General features: G+C 37.4%; 3 protein-coding genes across 5 annotated transcripts; 1 reads left to right on the top strand and 2 right to left on the bottom strand.

The window, feature by feature from the left end:
- Nucleotides 1–41: 41 nt before the first annotated feature.
- LOC120006069 lies at nucleotides 42–3,851 on the bottom strand. The gene is made up of 6 exons (XM_038855943.1): nucleotides 2,988–3,851; nucleotides 2,305–2,577; nucleotides 1,135–2,184; nucleotides 770–865; nucleotides 262–632; nucleotides 42–186 (listed from the first exon to the last, which is right to left on the bottom strand). The coding sequence occupies exons 1-6, from the start codon at nucleotides 3,849–3,851 to the stop codon at nucleotides 42–44; spliced, it is 2,799 nt and encodes a 932-aa protein (XP_038711871.1).
- Nucleotides 3,852–4,664: 813 nt separating this feature from the next.
- On the top strand, nucleotides 4,665–8,740 carry LOC120006566 (protein WVD2-like 5). Of its 3 annotated transcripts, none has more exons than XM_038856638.1 (9): nucleotides 4,665–4,972; nucleotides 5,544–5,621; nucleotides 6,039–6,314; nucleotides 6,398–6,643; nucleotides 6,798–6,838; nucleotides 7,021–7,120; nucleotides 7,215–7,286; nucleotides 7,382–7,492; nucleotides 7,960–8,740. In XM_038856638.1, the coding sequence occupies exons 3-9, from the start codon at nucleotides 6,045–6,047 to the stop codon at nucleotides 8,392–8,394; spliced, it is 1,275 nt and encodes a 424-aa protein (XP_038712566.1). In that variant the 5' UTR covers nucleotides 4,665–4,972; nucleotides 5,544–5,621; nucleotides 6,039–6,044; the 3' UTR covers nucleotides 8,395–8,740. The 3 variants fall into 3 exon arrangements, with proteins under 3 accessions (XP_038712566.1, XP_038712565.1, XP_038712567.1); XM_038856639.1 differs by lacking the exon at nucleotides 5,544–5,621 and having other exon boundaries at nucleotides 4,715–4,743; nucleotides 4,883–4,972; XM_038856637.1 differs by lacking the exon at nucleotides 5,544–5,621.
- Nucleotides 8,741–10,196: 1,456 nt separating this feature from the next.
- On the bottom strand, nucleotides 10,197–14,051 carry LOC120005525 (EIN3-binding F-box protein 1-like). Its single transcript, XM_038855194.1, has 2 exons — nucleotides 13,736–14,051; nucleotides 10,197–12,836 (listed from the first exon to the last, which is right to left on the bottom strand). The coding sequence occupies exons 1-2, from the start codon at nucleotides 13,758–13,760 to the stop codon at nucleotides 10,900–10,902; spliced, it is 1,962 nt and encodes a 653-aa protein (XP_038711122.1). The 5' UTR covers nucleotides 13,761–14,051; the 3' UTR covers nucleotides 10,197–10,899.
- Between the last annotated feature and the right edge of the window lie 2,250 nt (nucleotides 14,052–16,301).

The following is a 16,301-nucleotide window of genomic DNA, read 5'->3' as shown; positions in this document are numbered from 1 at the left end:
TGTATATATTAAATAAACATAATATGTTAATCAAATAGAAATTACATTCTCATCGTGCCCATTTTCCATGTCTCGACTGCAAATTTTTTCCTAATAAATCCCATGTTCTCAGGTTTCAAAATGGTCACGTCCTTATCGGCTGAGAGAATCTCTATGAATTTTATACAGAACATGCCGCAGTCCGAACTGAACGAAAAAGCAAGCGAAATTAGGTCAATTATTTATTAGAAGATTATTTATTAAAGGAATATAAAACCTTACCCATTTTGTTGTTGAGGAACTTCAGGTTGACGCTCTATGGTCCATGGAGATTCATCGTCGATGACGTTGGCCCGCTTCAGCATCTTGGGGATCAATGTTGCAATGGATTTCATTTCATTACTAAATGTCTTCTGTCTGGTGTGCTTGATAAGTGAATCATAACAAATGATCCTCTTTTCTTGAAGGTCTATCACACCAGCAGCCCAATGATCAGCAGTTATATTAATTGGGAAATAAACCCTATCCAAATTGGACCAAGAGACCATATTTTCCTTAGATCCGTCAACAAAATACAGTAGAAGATCATCACGGTCCCAATGTGAAGGCTCATTGTTCTCTTCGTGCAATTTGTAACGGATGTTGAGATATGTCTGGAAAAAAAATTATATTGAAATATCAACGAAAAAATATTTATGTTATCAACGAAAAAGTGTATATTATAAACGAAGAGTGTAATATAAATGTCAACCTAAACATAGATAAAATCAACGAGAATTAAAATACTTACATGAAAAGGTGTATCCATAATCGCACATTTTTGTCTGAAAATATCAGTATTCTCAGACATTCTTTTACGAATGAACTCGAATGCAACGTCAAGATGCTGCAGAACATATTTATATCATTATAAGAAATAAAGTAAGTTTATCAACCATAAACACCAAAACAAATACAGTTATCAACCAAATCTATATGCATATATCAACCAAATCTGTATGCATATACCAACCTAAATAAAAGCAGTAGTCAACGTAAAAGTAATTCAGTTATAAACATAATTTAAAAACTTTCATTAACATAATAACTAATTTATAAATTTCTATATCATTAACAGAAAACGTAATATACAAATTAAGAGTTATAAGTGCGTACCGTGTCTAGTAGCCACTTGCTTTGGTCGATGATTGTATCAAACCAATCCTTTTTTGCATCAATTGTTTTTAGATCAATTGTCTTATCATGATTGATGGGATTCTTAAAGAATTCATTCATTTCAACTTCCCATTCGTTAGGAAACTCTGAAATAGGATTGAACTCTGGGAGGATCTTTCTCTTCTTCTTGGAAGGGTCAGTATATGGTGACACTTGGTACGGACCCCTCTTCTTCAATCTTTTGCTCTGATACTGTTGACCTTCTGTTGCAAGCTTTGCCAACAAACGTAATTTATTCGCATCAGTATCATCCTCCTCATTAGCAATTGAACTACTCCCATCAACCATTTCTTCGACTGAGGCATCAACCAGTTCATCAGGTTGATCAACCTTAACTTCAGAGATACCAACCATAAATTCATTGGTATCAACCTTATCTGAAGTCGTTGCAACCGTGTGGTCAACCATAAACGTAAGGTTATCAACCTTAAGTTCACTGTTATCAACTTCAAACTGGTAATTATCAACTTTATCATCAACCTTGATATCAACACTGTGACCCTTCTCAATTGCTACAGAAGGATTATCAAGATGACGATCATCATCATCAACAATCTCATCGACATGGGGGGCAACATAAAATCTATCTGCATCATCATCATCATCGGTTGTTTCAGTTGGCAACTGATCCACCTTTTCAATAATATCGCTAATAACTTTATCAAAAACTTCTTTGGATTCAGTTGCCAAGTTCTCGTCCCCCTCGATGAATGTTATATCACCCTTCTCCAGGTGCCCAATTTCCACCTGCTCAGCTTCAACTTCATCTTTATCATCATTTAAAGAAGGCTTCTTCTTCATTGAAGCCTTCTTTCTCCTGGAAATCAGCTCTTCCAGACCCACTTTTTTCTTCTTCTCCAACTCTTGTAACTCTGATATTTCTTTGGCTGCCTTCGGCATTAAACGTGAGCTCCTTCTCAGAGTATTTTTCTTTACATGTTTCCCCTTTTTTATCGCCCTCATCTTCACAATCTTCCTCTTAATCCCCACCTTTTCTTCATTTTCCTCAACTTTATCATGTGCAATTTTCTTTTCTTCTTCTTCTGTTTTGCTCAACTTTTGAGCAGATTTTAGGCTCACAATCTCGTGCTCAATAGAACTGAGTCTCACCGAGATATCATTTATCTTCTCATCCAGTTTATTTTCTAATGCAGCAAGAGTATCCTTGACCAATCCCCTGATCAACGAACTCACAAGCAATCCCATCTCAAATGTATCATCTGACTTTTTAACTGAACTGACATCAGAGTCAGCTCCAGGGTGCTGAATGGGTTGCTTGGCTTTCTTTGCCTTCTTTAACAAGACACCAACATTCCCTTCACAATTAAATGTATAGTCTTGCTCACTTTCTGAGTGTGTGTTAACCATTTCAAAGACTGTAACCTGAAGATGAAACAATAATATAATATAAAACATCTAAATTATATTATCAACGTAAATAAATAAAATACCAACGTAAATAAATAAAATACCAACTTAAATATATACAATACCAACGTAAATAAATAAAATACCAACTTAAATATATACAATACCAACGTAAAATTATACAATACCAACGTAAAATTATACAATACCAACGTAAATATATATAATACCAACGTAAATATATACAATATCAAAGTAAAAAATAAAATATCAACGTAAATATATACAATACCAACGTAAATATATACAATACCAACGTAAACTATATACAATACCAACGTAAAATTCTCAATAACAAATAAAACATATAAATTGTAAATCATCAAACTTCACATTTTCATTATAAACCAGAAAAATATAATTACCTCATCCGCCTCCAATATATCGTTGACAGTCTTGGACTTTGGTGCCTTAGTTGATGACCATTTCAACATTCTAAGCAACAAATTCAGATCAACACAGTCTGCAAAACTTGCTGCAATACTTGGAATAACCTCGTATACCCATAGTTGGAAAGCCCAAGGAAAGCCCAATAGATTGTACCATTCAAAATCATTCTGCTTGGCCTTAAATTTGTCGGACCTTCCAACAAGACAATTAGTTAGGGACTGTATTGTCTTCTTGTAGGACAAAGTCCCCCATGGGTACTTGTTGAACTCATCAACATAATCAACCAGATTCAAGAAATCAACATCAATCAACAGCTTCACATCTCTACCTAAGAGTACATACTCAACAAAATATACAAGTGCCAACTTATATACATCTTCTGGATCTTGGCACTGCATAAAAGTCATTCGTAACTCTTGGCATGAAATATGATAGCTTCCATTGAAATACTTATTCTGCAAGCCCACCCTAGGTTCACCAGACTTCTCCATCTCTTTCAAATATAATGAGATGTCTGGTAGGGAATGACACCTCAATCCAGTTATGAGGTTAAATTCCCTTATTGAAAAACTAGTTTCTCTTCCACCAATCAAAAACACCAACTTCCCTTTCTTTTCATCCTCTTTTGATTGTACTTGCCAAAGGAGGAGTTGGTGTACAATCTGTGGAGCCCATTTAATGTTTTTCAGTTGTAAGAAAGTACCAAAACAGGTTCCCCTAAACAAAGTCAGCTGATCTTCGCTCAGCTTACTCCTAATATCGCTTATTGTTTCATGTAACTTTGAAAAAGAAAGAACCTTGGCACCAAATCTCTCGTTGATGGGAATCTTGTATGCCATTTTATGTTAAATCTGCATGTATATGAAAGGTGGAAAATAAGTTTATCAAACATAAACACAAAACCAAAACAGTTATCAACTAAATATATATGTATTTATCAACGAAAAAGTCATACAGTTCCCAACGAAAAAGTAATAAAGTTATCAACCTAAAAGTAATACAGTTATCAACCAAAAAGTAATACAATTATCAACCAAAAATTAATACAGTTATCAACCAAAAAGTAATACAGTTGTCAACATAAATAAAAGCAGTTATCAACGAAAAAGGTACAAACTTTCATGAACAGTACAACAACTTTCTACGTGTACTGCAAAACTGATAACAACGAACATGCACGCCTTTACCAACGAAACCCAACACCCTATAACATATATATTACACGCATGACTGTACTGTTTCTCTAACCTCTTCCAAAAATCTCATACATATGAACGAATATTCAAACACCGTAAATCCATGAAATGAAACTAACCTTAGAGTCGCGTTTGTTGTTGTTGTTGTTCGTTCGTAAAAAACCAGAAGAAATTCCAACAAATAATATTCTCGGAAGAACGAAGAAGTTGAAGGAAGAAGATACAGATGTGAGAGAATTTTTTATGCTCGTGTGTGAATAAACGAAGAAGAAGATGAAAGGACGGGTTTTACGCAATTCGAGACGGTAACTGTTGACTTTTAGGATTTTGAACTGTGCAATGGGTAATTTTGTCTTTTCCTTTGTCAAAAGGGTTATATTTAAGTGTTTTAAAAAGATGGGTTAGATTTGAAAAATGTTTATAAACGAGGGTTATTTTTCAAAAAAACCCTTTTTAAACAAAGACAGCAGAAAGAGAGAGATAGAGAGGGAGCGCCTCCACAGACGCCTTGTAGTTATATATATTTTTTAAAAAGGCAAGAAAGGAAACGAGTATATTTCAATTTCCATTATGAATCCGAGAGATCTTGCAGTTGCTGGTGTATTGTACATAGTGTTTGGATTTACTGATTTGTGAAGCATTGTTTCGTTTCTCTTTCGCTCCGTACGTCGCAGATCCTTGAAAGCTCTCCGCAAATCTCTGTTTGTGTTCGTCGAATCTTATCTTCGTCTCAATGGAGCTGTAGTTCTCGCTTGCTTCCCCAGGTAAGAAGCAAAAACACGTTTTAGCTTTCTTCTTCTTCGATCCCTGTTTGGTTGCTGAGAATACTGTGAAAATGGATAGAGATTTTGAATCTTAATAGTATTTTGTTGCTGTTTTCGGCCTTTGAGAATGAATGGCCTATGTCGACTGAGATTCGAAGTAGACATTCTGTGACAGCAGCGTCTGTTTGGTTTTTGGTTTGATTTTCGTTGCATGTTTTTGGTATCAGCAGATCAATGGATTACGGCATATGTTTAGGTTTGGAAATGTGTGCGCTTCAGTTTATGAGGAGATCCTAGTTTTTGGTGGAATCTTACTGTATTTCGCCTTGTTGAATTTATTCGTTTTGCTCGCTTTATCACTGTTTCGATGCTCACTCTCACTCTCCCTCTCCTTTTTCTCTTTGTATTTTACCATGTCTCTAATGCTTGCATTTCGTTTTCACGTGAATCATTGATTGAGATAGGAACGTAGCCTTGTTCGGCTAATTACGCTCCCACTGGTAGCTGTATTAGGTTTTATTTACGTTAGTTTGTCCCTTCGTGATTTGAGCTCATCTATTTGAAATGCCAGATTTATTCAAATGGTTAGTTTGGTTATTTGAGTTTTCTCTGCTACCAGCTAAGGGCTCAGACCTTTTTTAACTCATGGGTGAGTGTTCTTTCTTAGTAATCTCTGTTGTTTGTGATAGCTTTATTAGGTTGTGTCGACAGTTTGCTCGTATTATTTTTTTTGTGATTGAGATTATCACTTATGGTTGCCATTTTGTTTAGGAGGACACGATGCATGGGATAACTGTGCTTGAGCGATATTTAAGGATTTTAGAATTGTTGTTTCTGGGGCTGAGAGTTTATATTTGTTTGTCCAAGTTCTTTATTTGTGGGATATCATGGTTGGTATTTGAAACATACTATTTGGAAGACAGGAGGTCCTGTAAAGTTCATTTCTAGGACACTGTTTGGGAAGTTTATGTCTTCTGTCTCTCCATTTATTTGCTCGACTTGTGTTCAGTTCTTATATGACGTATGTTGCTTAAATTATTTGCATTTAAATATTTATTTCTGGCAGTTTGTGATGGACTCTGATAATCTGAAGCCTGCCGATGGGCTTGAGGTATTCCATCTAAATGGTGTTCATGAGCAACTTCCTGGCTCTGGAGAAGATGATGCTGTTGGTGATAATGTAAATGGGATTTCTGAGGGCACTTCAGAGACCACAGGGGGAAGTGGAAATTTTGTAACCGCAGAAATGTTGGATGATAGTGGTACCAATAACTCACCTCCTGCAGAGCCAAGGGAGGAATCAAATGCTCATGTGAAGAACAAGAAATTGGCTGTTTCCAAGGTAGTAGGTAATCTAATCAATTTCCATTGCATTCTAGATAACCACTGGATGATTTGAGATGTCGTGTTTATGCTGTTCTTTAGGAGGGGAAAGTGAAAGACGCAAACCATTCAAAGCAAGCCAAGTCAGTGAAGCTTCAAGGGAAAAGCAAGAATGAGAAGCCATCAAGCCCCAGAATCATCGCAGCAACTTGGGTGAAGAAAAGTAAAGATGAAAGAGATGTGGGAACAACATCTACCTTTTCAAATGGCTCTGTGGCTTCAAATCCACGTGTTAAACAGCCTTTTAAAAGTAATTCCTCTAATGACAGGCAGATTCATCCATCCAAGGTAAAAGTGGTTTAACCTTTAGTTCTTACATGTGTAGCATGGGTGTATCTTGAGTTCAGTGTTCTAGTTTGTATGTGTTTTGCTTAGTGTTCGTTTAGTTTGTGAGTATATTTTTGCTCTTTTCCTTGTCCTTATTCTTGTTTCCTTGGAGCAGCAATCTGGAAAGCCTGATGCTGTGTTATCTGATAGCCAAATGTAAGTCCTACTGGCAATTAGTTTCTTTGCCTTTATTCATGACTGTCCTTGCCAATTTCAGAATCTTTATTTCTTGAGGTGGTAAATTGATGGTGCCTGTTCTGATTTGAGTTGTTTTTTTTTTATCTTTTATACAATACCTTTCTAGTTGATATACCACTTAATCCTTAAATATTATGCAGAAGTCCAAAGGCGGAAGAGGCCCAACAACGCAGAGCCAGTGCCCTTCCGAATTATGGATTCAGCTTTAAGTGTGATGAGCGAGCTGAGAAGAGGAAAGAGGTTGGTTATGTACCAATACAATTATACATTCTTTGTTCTTTTGGTGGCTCATTCGAATCATCAACATATTATCTTATTCTGTTTAATTCGGCAGTTCTACTCTAAACTTGAGGAAAAGATTCATGCAATGGAAGTAGAAAAGACTACTTTGCAAGTGAAGTCTAAGGTAGGATTTTTTGTAGGTATTCAGTTGAAGTTGTAAAACATAGATGAAGTTTTTAGTTTGTTATTGTCTTGACAAATCTATATATTCTATTGCAGGAGTCTCAAGAAGCTGAGATTAAGCAGCTCCGAAAGAGTCTGACCTTCAAAGCAACTCCCATGCCCAGCTTTTATCAAGAACCTCCACCACCTAAGGCGGAGCTTCAGAAGGCATTTCTCTGTCTTTCTTACTGATAGCTAAGCATCTTTCAATCTGTACCTAACATGAAAAATGGCAGTCACTTGGGAGACATATAAAACCAAGTCTTTGATTGCATGCTTATTATCCTTAATAGTACCAGTGGGTCATTCTGTTGTTTGATTGGCTTGTTCCTTTTCCATTTTCATGAACTGATGGTTGTTTGATGATGTGAGGTATCTTGTATTCGCTGTTTGAATTTAGTAACTGTAAATATAACATAAAAGGTTGGCTTCTGTAGGTTTTATATGTTGTCGGTAGTCGTATACTATTTGCCATCATTACTCTTTGGGATGCCTTCTATAGGTTTTATGTGTTGTCGAATAGACGTATATTATGTGCCATCATTACTTTTTGGGTTGCCTTCTGTAGGTTTTATGTGTTGTCAAATAGTCTTTTCAATGGCCTTTTCTTGAATGATTCTGTTACACTGGTGCAGATACCACCAACAAGAGCTAGATCTCCCAAGCTTGGCAGAAAGAAGAGCTTAATGCTTGATTCTGAAGAAAATGGGAACCACAGCTTGCGACCAGGTAGTCTAAGCTTGGATGAGAAATTGTCTCGGAACAATACAAGCAAAGTGTCTCCTGTAATTGTGAGGAAGCCACAGCGAAAGTCTCTCCCTAAACTGGCTTCTGAGAAGACTATTTTTTTGAGTTCAACAAATACTGAAAAAGCCACATTATCTGAAGCTTCAAAGGAGGAAAATACTCTTTTTTCTAACGCGACAAATGAAACTCCATCTCCCAGACAAGAGCAGGAGGTAGTTCAGAGAGCTGAAGCAAGTGAAACTCATCCTGAAACAGATGGAAATATTGTTATAAAGCAGACTCGACCCATTCTGGTACAAGCAGCCATAGCAGTGGAGCAATAAGCGGATCTGTAATCGAACGGATATTCATATATGATGCCTTTAATTAGATTGTGTGAATGAGAGGTGCGGTGCGAGGTTCAAATCATTCGACAATGGAGGCACAAAGGATTTTGGATTATGGGTGGGGTGGGGTGTAGTGAGTGGTCTTGTCTATAGTAAGCAGCATTGGTTTTGTGTGTGCTTGCTTTCAAAGTTGCTGGTCTTGTCATTAGGACTCTGCATCCGACTTTGCAGCATTGTAATTTGTATGGTCATCATTTGTCAAAAGTTATTGGTAATTTATGTTTAAGCATCTCTTTGTTGCCTGCTTATTGGAATCATAATGCCAAATGTTGGGTTACTGTTAGATATTTATTGATGAAAAAGTTTTGTTTAATCCAATATCTGCTGATTGGAATCATCTTCTCCAGCCGCCCACTTAAACTGGGCCAGATCAGTTTGTTTATTCGGCCCATTTACATCTCTTAACATGCGGATCTGGCCCACTCGATGTCAAAAACTCCGCTTCAAGTATAATCGGTGATGTCAATGAATCTCTTCGTTTCTCTCTGTTTACAGATTGGATCGCAAGACAAGATGATATAATGCCTTCCTTTAGTATGTTCGGCCCATCTTGGTTTTCAACGACATTATTATTCTCTATCAGCTGCGCATTTTTCTTCTCCCTTGATCTATATTTAATTAAAATGTTGTAGCCTAAGCTTCTTGTCAACATCTACCCATTTATTGGTGAGGAAAGTATTGGTATACCAAGATGGCTGTTTATAAATTAGAGGGTTGATGGAGACTCTCTTAACTACTCCACAGTAAGTAATTTTTTTTTTTAGATCAACAAATAATGTTATCAATATTGTTCGGACGTTGAGTAAAATTTCATCAATCCTCATGACATGAATCCGCAACTTTTTCAAATCTCAAAATGTTTAAGGGTCTCGATGACAAAGATGATGAAGAAAAATTATGAATTTACCAATCCGAAAATTTTGTGTGGGCCCTGGAGACACGAGGGGGCCTTGTGCTTTGAAGTGTAAACCGGGCCCTATTTGGAGGCCCACCAGCATGTTCTTAGATTTGGAAATCAATGGTGTTAAAACAGTGGATTTTAAATCAATCTGGGTGGCACATGGCATTGGAGACCAAAAACATTTACTCTTCTCTTTTAAATGGATTTCTCTTGATTGCTTTGGTTGGGAACACCAATAAATATATACCAATAAATAATAAATAGGCAGACTGGTAGAGGCCCTTCATAATTAATAAGAATATTGAGTCATAAAAATAATGGATGAGTTGAGTTGTTGAAAGAAGTTTTGACCAAAAGATAAGATTCACACTTTGTTGGATTCTCCTCCAACCACCACAAATTTATTTGGTCTTGATACAACCAATACTTCCTAAATACTATAATTATCACATAAAAAGATCACAATATCAAATAGAAAGGGAAGTTTCCCCACAACCAATGATTTTGTTTCTACTAAATCCTTAGTCAATTATGAAGTAAAAAGGAGCTCATAAATAATTAACAAGCACCACTACATTTATTTTTGCACTCTGAACTTTACTCAAAGACTATCGGCTCATGTAATTCATGAATAATATATGTGATCTTTGAGTTTATCATTGGGATAGAATTCAATTCAGGTGAACTGTACATTCAGTGGTTTCTTCGTCATTAAAAAAAAAAAAAAAAAAGAAAGATTTGATTCATGCTCAATTATTATCAGGCAGCATGTAGTACAAAGGGTGTGTGCTTATTGAGCATTAACACAAACATTGCAATTGCATAATAATAAAATCCATACATCACAAAGGGTAGACTTATCAACTTCATTCACATGATAAAAGAGGTTGCAAAATACATAATTCATGAACCACGCGAGACCTGCAAAACTAGGGCTTGGTAAAAAAACAACTCAAAAGAGTTGTCATGGCAGACACTACATAATCTGCTGCCAAGGCCAAAGCCCCAGGAATACAAAGCACCAACGATTCAAACTGCCAAAAGCAACCCCATAAAACCACAAAGACTACCAACCCTTTGTAGAAATCAGAGACCCAACCAGCACGTCGAGGACGTGGAAGACTTGGTAAAACCCATTAACAGACTCAGAAACGAAAGCTTAAGCCCATGGCCTTGCTAAAACACCAGGTGCCAACACCCAACAACATAAGAACAGTGACAATTAGATAGTAGAGAGACTTAGAGCCAGAACTCGGTAGCTGTATTCTCAGGTATATATGGCCAAGAAAATGAAACTCCCATGGTCGGGAGACAAAAAACTTCACAACAGGATTCCGGTTATAATGGAACCTGCAAAAAAAGGAGGGTAAATGGCCATATTTCCTGGAAAAGGGAACCGAGCACCGGAGACGAGACCAACAGCTGATGGACCCAAAAACCACAAATACTGCTGCTAACCATATAAGCTGACTAGAAATTCTGATCCTTTCTGAATAGCTGAACCCCATTTCATGCCAGGGGTAAATGAATACTTTTTGAGCTTAAGAAAGGATATCACACCTCCACAGCTGCTCCACAAGGAAGTCAATTGTGCCGCTGCTGATTGCATTGCAGTGCTGGAGATTCAACCCCAAAAGTGTCTGACCCATCTTACTGAAGGCCGGCAAGCTCTTGTCTGATACATATGCACAACCAGAAATGGAAAGGATCTGAAGATTGAGCTGGTTGCAACCAGCCAAGGTCAAAATCCCAAAATCAGTAATTGCACACTTCGAGACATCAAGATCACTTAGCAATCCACAGTTATCAGCAATTGCCACCAAGCTTGCATCACTGATCTTCCTACATCCATCCAGATTCAGCACTTTGAGAGTCCAACCATGAAGCTCTGTCATTGATGAAACAACTTTGTCAGTCAAATTCATGCATCCACTGACATTAACTTTCACTAGACCAGCATCAGAATTCTCAATAAGAGGGAGCAGTCCGGCATCGGTTATTCCCTGGAGCCCACTCAATTCAACATGCTGCAGTTGAGGGCACATCTTGCTCAAAACATTCAGGCTAGCATCACCAAAACCAGGGCAGTTCCTGATGGTCAACGATCGCAGAGATTTGCAAGAAGACAGTTGAGGCATTCCTAGACTTTGATCCTTAATACCAAAACAGTTCGCCAGAGAAAGAGCCTTCAATTTGGAACCACAGGTCAAAAGTGTACCAAAAAACCCAATTTGGGTGATCCTATGGCATTCCTCCAATTGAAGGCTCTCAAGCGACATCGAGGCTTTGGCAAATGAGACCAATCCATTGTCAGATAAGAATGCACATTTACGAAGGGAAAACTGTTTCATATTTGGACAACCTTTTCCAATGGCTTCAAGTCCTATGTCTGTCACTCCTTGGCAGGATGTAACAGCGAAGGACTTCAACTTCTGCAACCCTTGACCATTCCCCAAGACCCAAAAGCCCCTCTCCGTCACATTTGGCAGGCCAATGAGGATAAGATCAGTTACAGCCTTGCCATAGTGACCAATAACGGCAAGAGACACATCAGATATGTTCAACCCCTGGAGCTTCACCTTTGTCAGGACAAAAGTTGCAGACGATAACAGACCAGCAATTCCTTGATCCCCAACAAGGGGGCAGTCTCTAATAGAAATGGATTTTAGATTGGGGCAACATTTGCCAACAGCTTGCAACCCTTCATTACCGATGTTTGGGCAAGATTCAATTGTCAAATCCATAAGATTTGGGCAGCTCTTTGCAATTGCGAGTAAGGCCTTGTCCGTTATTGCAGGGCAATGGCAAAGGTCAAGCTTCTCTAGCATTTGACAACCTTTTGCGATCTCAAACAGACCTTCATCACCTACAGAAGACAAATTCCACAAGGAAAGAACCCTGAGAGAAGGGCAACCACGAGAAATTGCCCTGAGGCCAACATCTGTCACCTTACGAATAGAATTGCTTCCCCTGATTAAAAGCTTGCCCAATCCTCCACGACTAGCGGTTCCAACGGCAATGGCAGCAAGTCTAACATCTGTGGCCTTCTTTCCTTCTAGGCTTCTGGTGAGGTATCCATCACCCTCAACTTCCTGATCTTCAACCTCATACTTTACTTCATTGCCAATAACAATAGCTTCACCCTTTGAAGACTGAGTTTCTTTGTTGCTGTGAATTTCATGCCGGCGGATGTTGCTTACAAGTGAGAGCCAGCGCTTAGAAACACAGGCACTTGCACACCTTTCTTGGGCTCCAGGCAAACGTCGGAATATTTCAAAAAGACATTCATCTGGTAGAACTTCAATAGAAGGCTGCTTCTTTTGCTCAAACGTCTCTCCACAGAAAACATATGGAGCGCTGATGTGGGACCTCTTGCGAGGAGGAAAATACACATCCACATGACTACCAAGAGATAAAAATAGGCTAGACTCCTTGTGGTTGGTGTATATTGGCGCCCCAGGGCAAAAATCAGTAACTCCTGAGAAACAGACCCGATGTCTTTAGTAAATTGAATAAAATTGGCTAATACATATGATTAATCAACATATAACTAAAAGTCATAAATAATGTCAGAGAATTCAAGAACATTTCAAGTAACAACATAGAATATGCAGCAAAACTGTATCATTTAGATCTAACATCATTCAGAACTTTAAATTACTAGGGAACTCATATGAACAAATTTTCATCAAGCAACTTAAAGAAAACAATTAACAACAAACCACCTAGTTGCTAATCCAAAAGTTTTATAACCAGTCAAAACCATCATAATCCTAAGTACATGGTGATGACACAAAAAAATCAAACCATCCCGGATCTACCCCATCATATCCACCAGGAAAGACAAATCATGACATACATGGTGATTGGTGACCATAACCATAATCATCCTCTAGTAATAAAAGATCCATGTATCACCCAAATAAACCTCGATCCACAATCCACAAACGATAATCCTTGTATAAACCAAAATTCCCATCTCAACTCCCAAACAAATATGATCCGCAACAAACAAAATTCTTGACCAACCTCCACGTTAAAACTTAACAATCCATAATAACTTTGGCATGTCTGAAGCGTATAACGCTCCTGTATGAGGTCTCCGAAACTACAAAAATTTCCCAAAAGACAAATATCAACAAATTAATTAGAAAAATAGGCCAATATGACATCAAGAAAGGATCCATCAGCCAATTCCCAGACAACAAACACATATGTTAATAAGCCCAGATGACCACAGATATCAATCAATTCAATAAGATCTACAACTTCAATTAACCAAACCCCTTCACAACAGCAAAATCAAAATCAACCAACCACATAATCATCGAAAAAACACAAAGTCAGATAATAAAAAAAGAAATCAGAGAAGCTTACCACTTAATCCAAAGAGCTTAGCCATGGGTACAGCTCAAAAAACCCCGGGAGTTGAAATCGCACCCTTTGCCACCAAAAACCCTCCAAAGAGAGCAAAAAAGAGAGACCCAACAAGCCCTAAGACTGTTACAGTACTGTTTAAGACTTGAGAACACCGATTCATGAGAGAGGCTAAAGCTCAAAAAAACATGGAAACCCTATCAGATAGGGCAAAAAAGGAGGAAGAAGGAGAAAGGTGACGAGAGAGGGGTAACGAATGGAGGGTGGATGTGGCTGTGGAGAGCCTTTTATTGCGAATAGGGTGTTGTTTGGGTACATGAACATACATACAAGGAAATCCTAGGTGCAATGTATTTGCGCATAGAAGTGGGGGTTCATTGTTATATTCTCCCACCTCACCCAAAAACACGAATACCACAAACCATAAACCGGATAACGGTCTCTGTTCTTTTCCTTTTCTTTTCTTTTTCTTCAAGAAAGCTTGTTTGGATATTTTGTTAAGTTTGGTATTGTGAATTGTGTGTTTGATACTATAATGGTAAGATAGCTGCTCGACGACTCTATCCTACATCGGATTGACGTAATTCAATTGAATATCATACAAAAAAAAGTCTAATCTCTCACACACAACCAACGCATTTTTTGGTTTTAAGAACAAATGACAATGATTCAAGAAGAAAAAAGTTTCGTTAGCCTTTGACCCAAAGTAGACAGTATTGATTTGTAATGTTTGGAATGAATTTTTTAACATGATATCGAAATCAGTTGAGTAGTGTATTTGAGACCTAACATCTTAAAAAAAACACACTTTGAGGCCCCATTACTGAGTACACAAACACAATCATGACATGTGTATCATCATCTCTTAGCACACAAACCAATACGAGTTTGCCATAACAAACGAGATGGATTTGAGGATGTACCGATTTGTGTGTGATGGATAATGTTGGAGCTCTCCCAAGTTCCACAAAAAGATAGAAAGAAAAAGTGTGGTGATTCGAGAGAAACCTAAACAAAATCACAGATTACAGCGGCGGTTGGTATTGGATAAGTGGTATTGAGGAGGAGAAGATCTAGACATGACATGACAAGTTGAGGTGGTTGGGTTTGGTCGTACATTTACATATTACATTGGTGCCTGCTAGTTGTATTTGACACAATGAACATGGAATTCCACTACAAATCTACGTCTACAATATATTCAAGCCACCCACACACGCTCCCACTTGTGTTTCTTAGCACCCGACGTGGGCTCCCTGCCTCCCTACCTCTCTGTAGTCTCTACATTCACACTTTTATATATCTTATAATCATATAAAATGCTACATACAAATTAAACTGCTATTATATAAGGGTATCTATAAGTGTTACGTTTTAATGGTGTGAATCAATGAGACGACAAGTGGGGTCCATTGTTGTGGGTCCCACATGTTTCAAATTAATGGTGTAAACATAAATCCTTATTTTACATCCTTACATTAGACTCTTATGTGAGAATTGAATTTAATTAATTAAAGAAGTACCCACTTGAAATGTATAATTAAAACTTTGAATTGGCGTAGTGGTATATATGTCCATGATTACGCAAAGCTAGCTGGTTCCACTAGATTACGCTCTAATTAAGATTTGACTAAGCATAATTAACAACTACATTCCTCCTTCGCTCTCTAACGTTCATGTATCATGTGTTTTCGCATATTTGATGATTGAATGGATAGAAAAAAAAAATCATGAAGTTGCGATTCCCCCTTTATAATTATATGCATGTTCCTATAAATTGTTTAAAATATCAACTTGTAATTGGCATGTGCACATACGTGTGCTCGTCTTACTGACAAAAGAAAGAAAGTTTCGGCTGCCTTGTGTGTGTTTTTTTCAAAAGGGTTGAAATCTTTTTGACTCTCATTTCATAATAACAAACGTTAAATTACTATCTTGTGCTTTACACGTTGTATATATTAGATTATTGAAACTCTCTTGATCATGTATTAATTGTTTGCTATTTTTGTTATCAAATTGATGTGGGTTTTCTAGAAATATTGTATTATATAAAGTATAATATTAAGAACCATATTAATTATTATGAAGTGAATGATAGCTTATATGGTGAATTATTTAATTCAGAGTTAGCTCCACTTGCACAATAATCATGTGGTCTTAATTATGATGGAGATCCAATCTATGTTCATGCATGTATACGTTTTACAGGTCACCCCAATTGGCAACTATAATTATATACAGCTAGTAAGGGCAAGTGGCACAGCAGCTGGTCTTAAATCTTAATTTAACCAATTAATTTAATGACTATTGAGTGGGTTAGCAGCTTAACACAATTATGAAATATATCCCAAAGCATAAAAACAAAGGAGGTTGGGATAGTCATTTGTTGAGCCATGACGGATCTCTCTGGAGTCGATTACAACTCGCGAGAACCAATTTAAGGATTGTAGGAGAGACGGCGGAAGTTCACTCTTTTGTTCTTCGAACTCATTGAGAGGGGTGTGAGAGCTCAGGCCTTAAAAAACAAAGTCAAAGAAAAGTTACTGTGAGTTGAGATATGCTTAGT

This window comes from Tripterygium wilfordii, chromosome 9 (genome assembly GCF_013401445.1).
Source record: "Tripterygium wilfordii isolate XIE 37 chromosome 9, ASM1340144v1, whole genome shotgun sequence".
NCBI lineage: Eukaryota > Viridiplantae > Streptophyta > Magnoliopsida > Celastrales > Celastraceae > Tripterygium > Tripterygium wilfordii.
The sequence above is the reverse complement of the archived record's forward strand: the minus strand, read 5'-3'. Positions and strand labels throughout refer to the sequence as shown.

Excerpts from the sequence above, each read along its gene's own strand:
- LOC120006069 (XM_038855943.1), bottom strand. The coding sequence starts at position 3,851 with ATGGCATACAAGATTCCCATCAACGAGAGATTTGGTGCCAAGGTTCTT. Across the intron at positions 866-1,134 it reads GCAAGTGGCTACTAGACACG|CATCTTGACGTTGCATTCGA; the intron begins GTACGCACTTAT and ends TATGTTCTGCAG. Across the intron at positions 187-261 it reads GTTCCTCAACAACAAAATGG|TTCGGACTGCGGCATGTTCT; the intron begins GTAAGGTTTTAT and ends TTTTTCGTTCAG.
- LOC120006566 (XM_038856637.1), top strand. The coding sequence starts at position 6,045 with ATGGACTCTGATAATCTGAAGCCTGCCGATGGGCTTGAGGTATTCCAT. Across the intron at positions 6,644-6,797 it reads GGCAGATTCATCCATCCAAG|CAATCTGGAAAGCCTGATGC; the intron begins GTAAAAGTGGTT and ends TCCTTGGAGCAG. Across the intron at positions 7,121-7,214 it reads GAGCTGAGAAGAGGAAAGAG|TTCTACTCTAAACTTGAGGA; the intron begins GTTGGTTATGTA and ends TTAATTCGGCAG.
- LOC120005525 (XM_038855194.1), bottom strand. The coding sequence starts at position 13,760 with ATGGCTAAGCTCTTTGGATTAAGTG. Across the intron at positions 12,837-13,735 it reads TAAGCTCTTTGGATTAAGTG|GAGTTACTGATTTTTGCCCT; the intron begins GTAAGCTTCTCT and ends TCTGTTTCTCAG.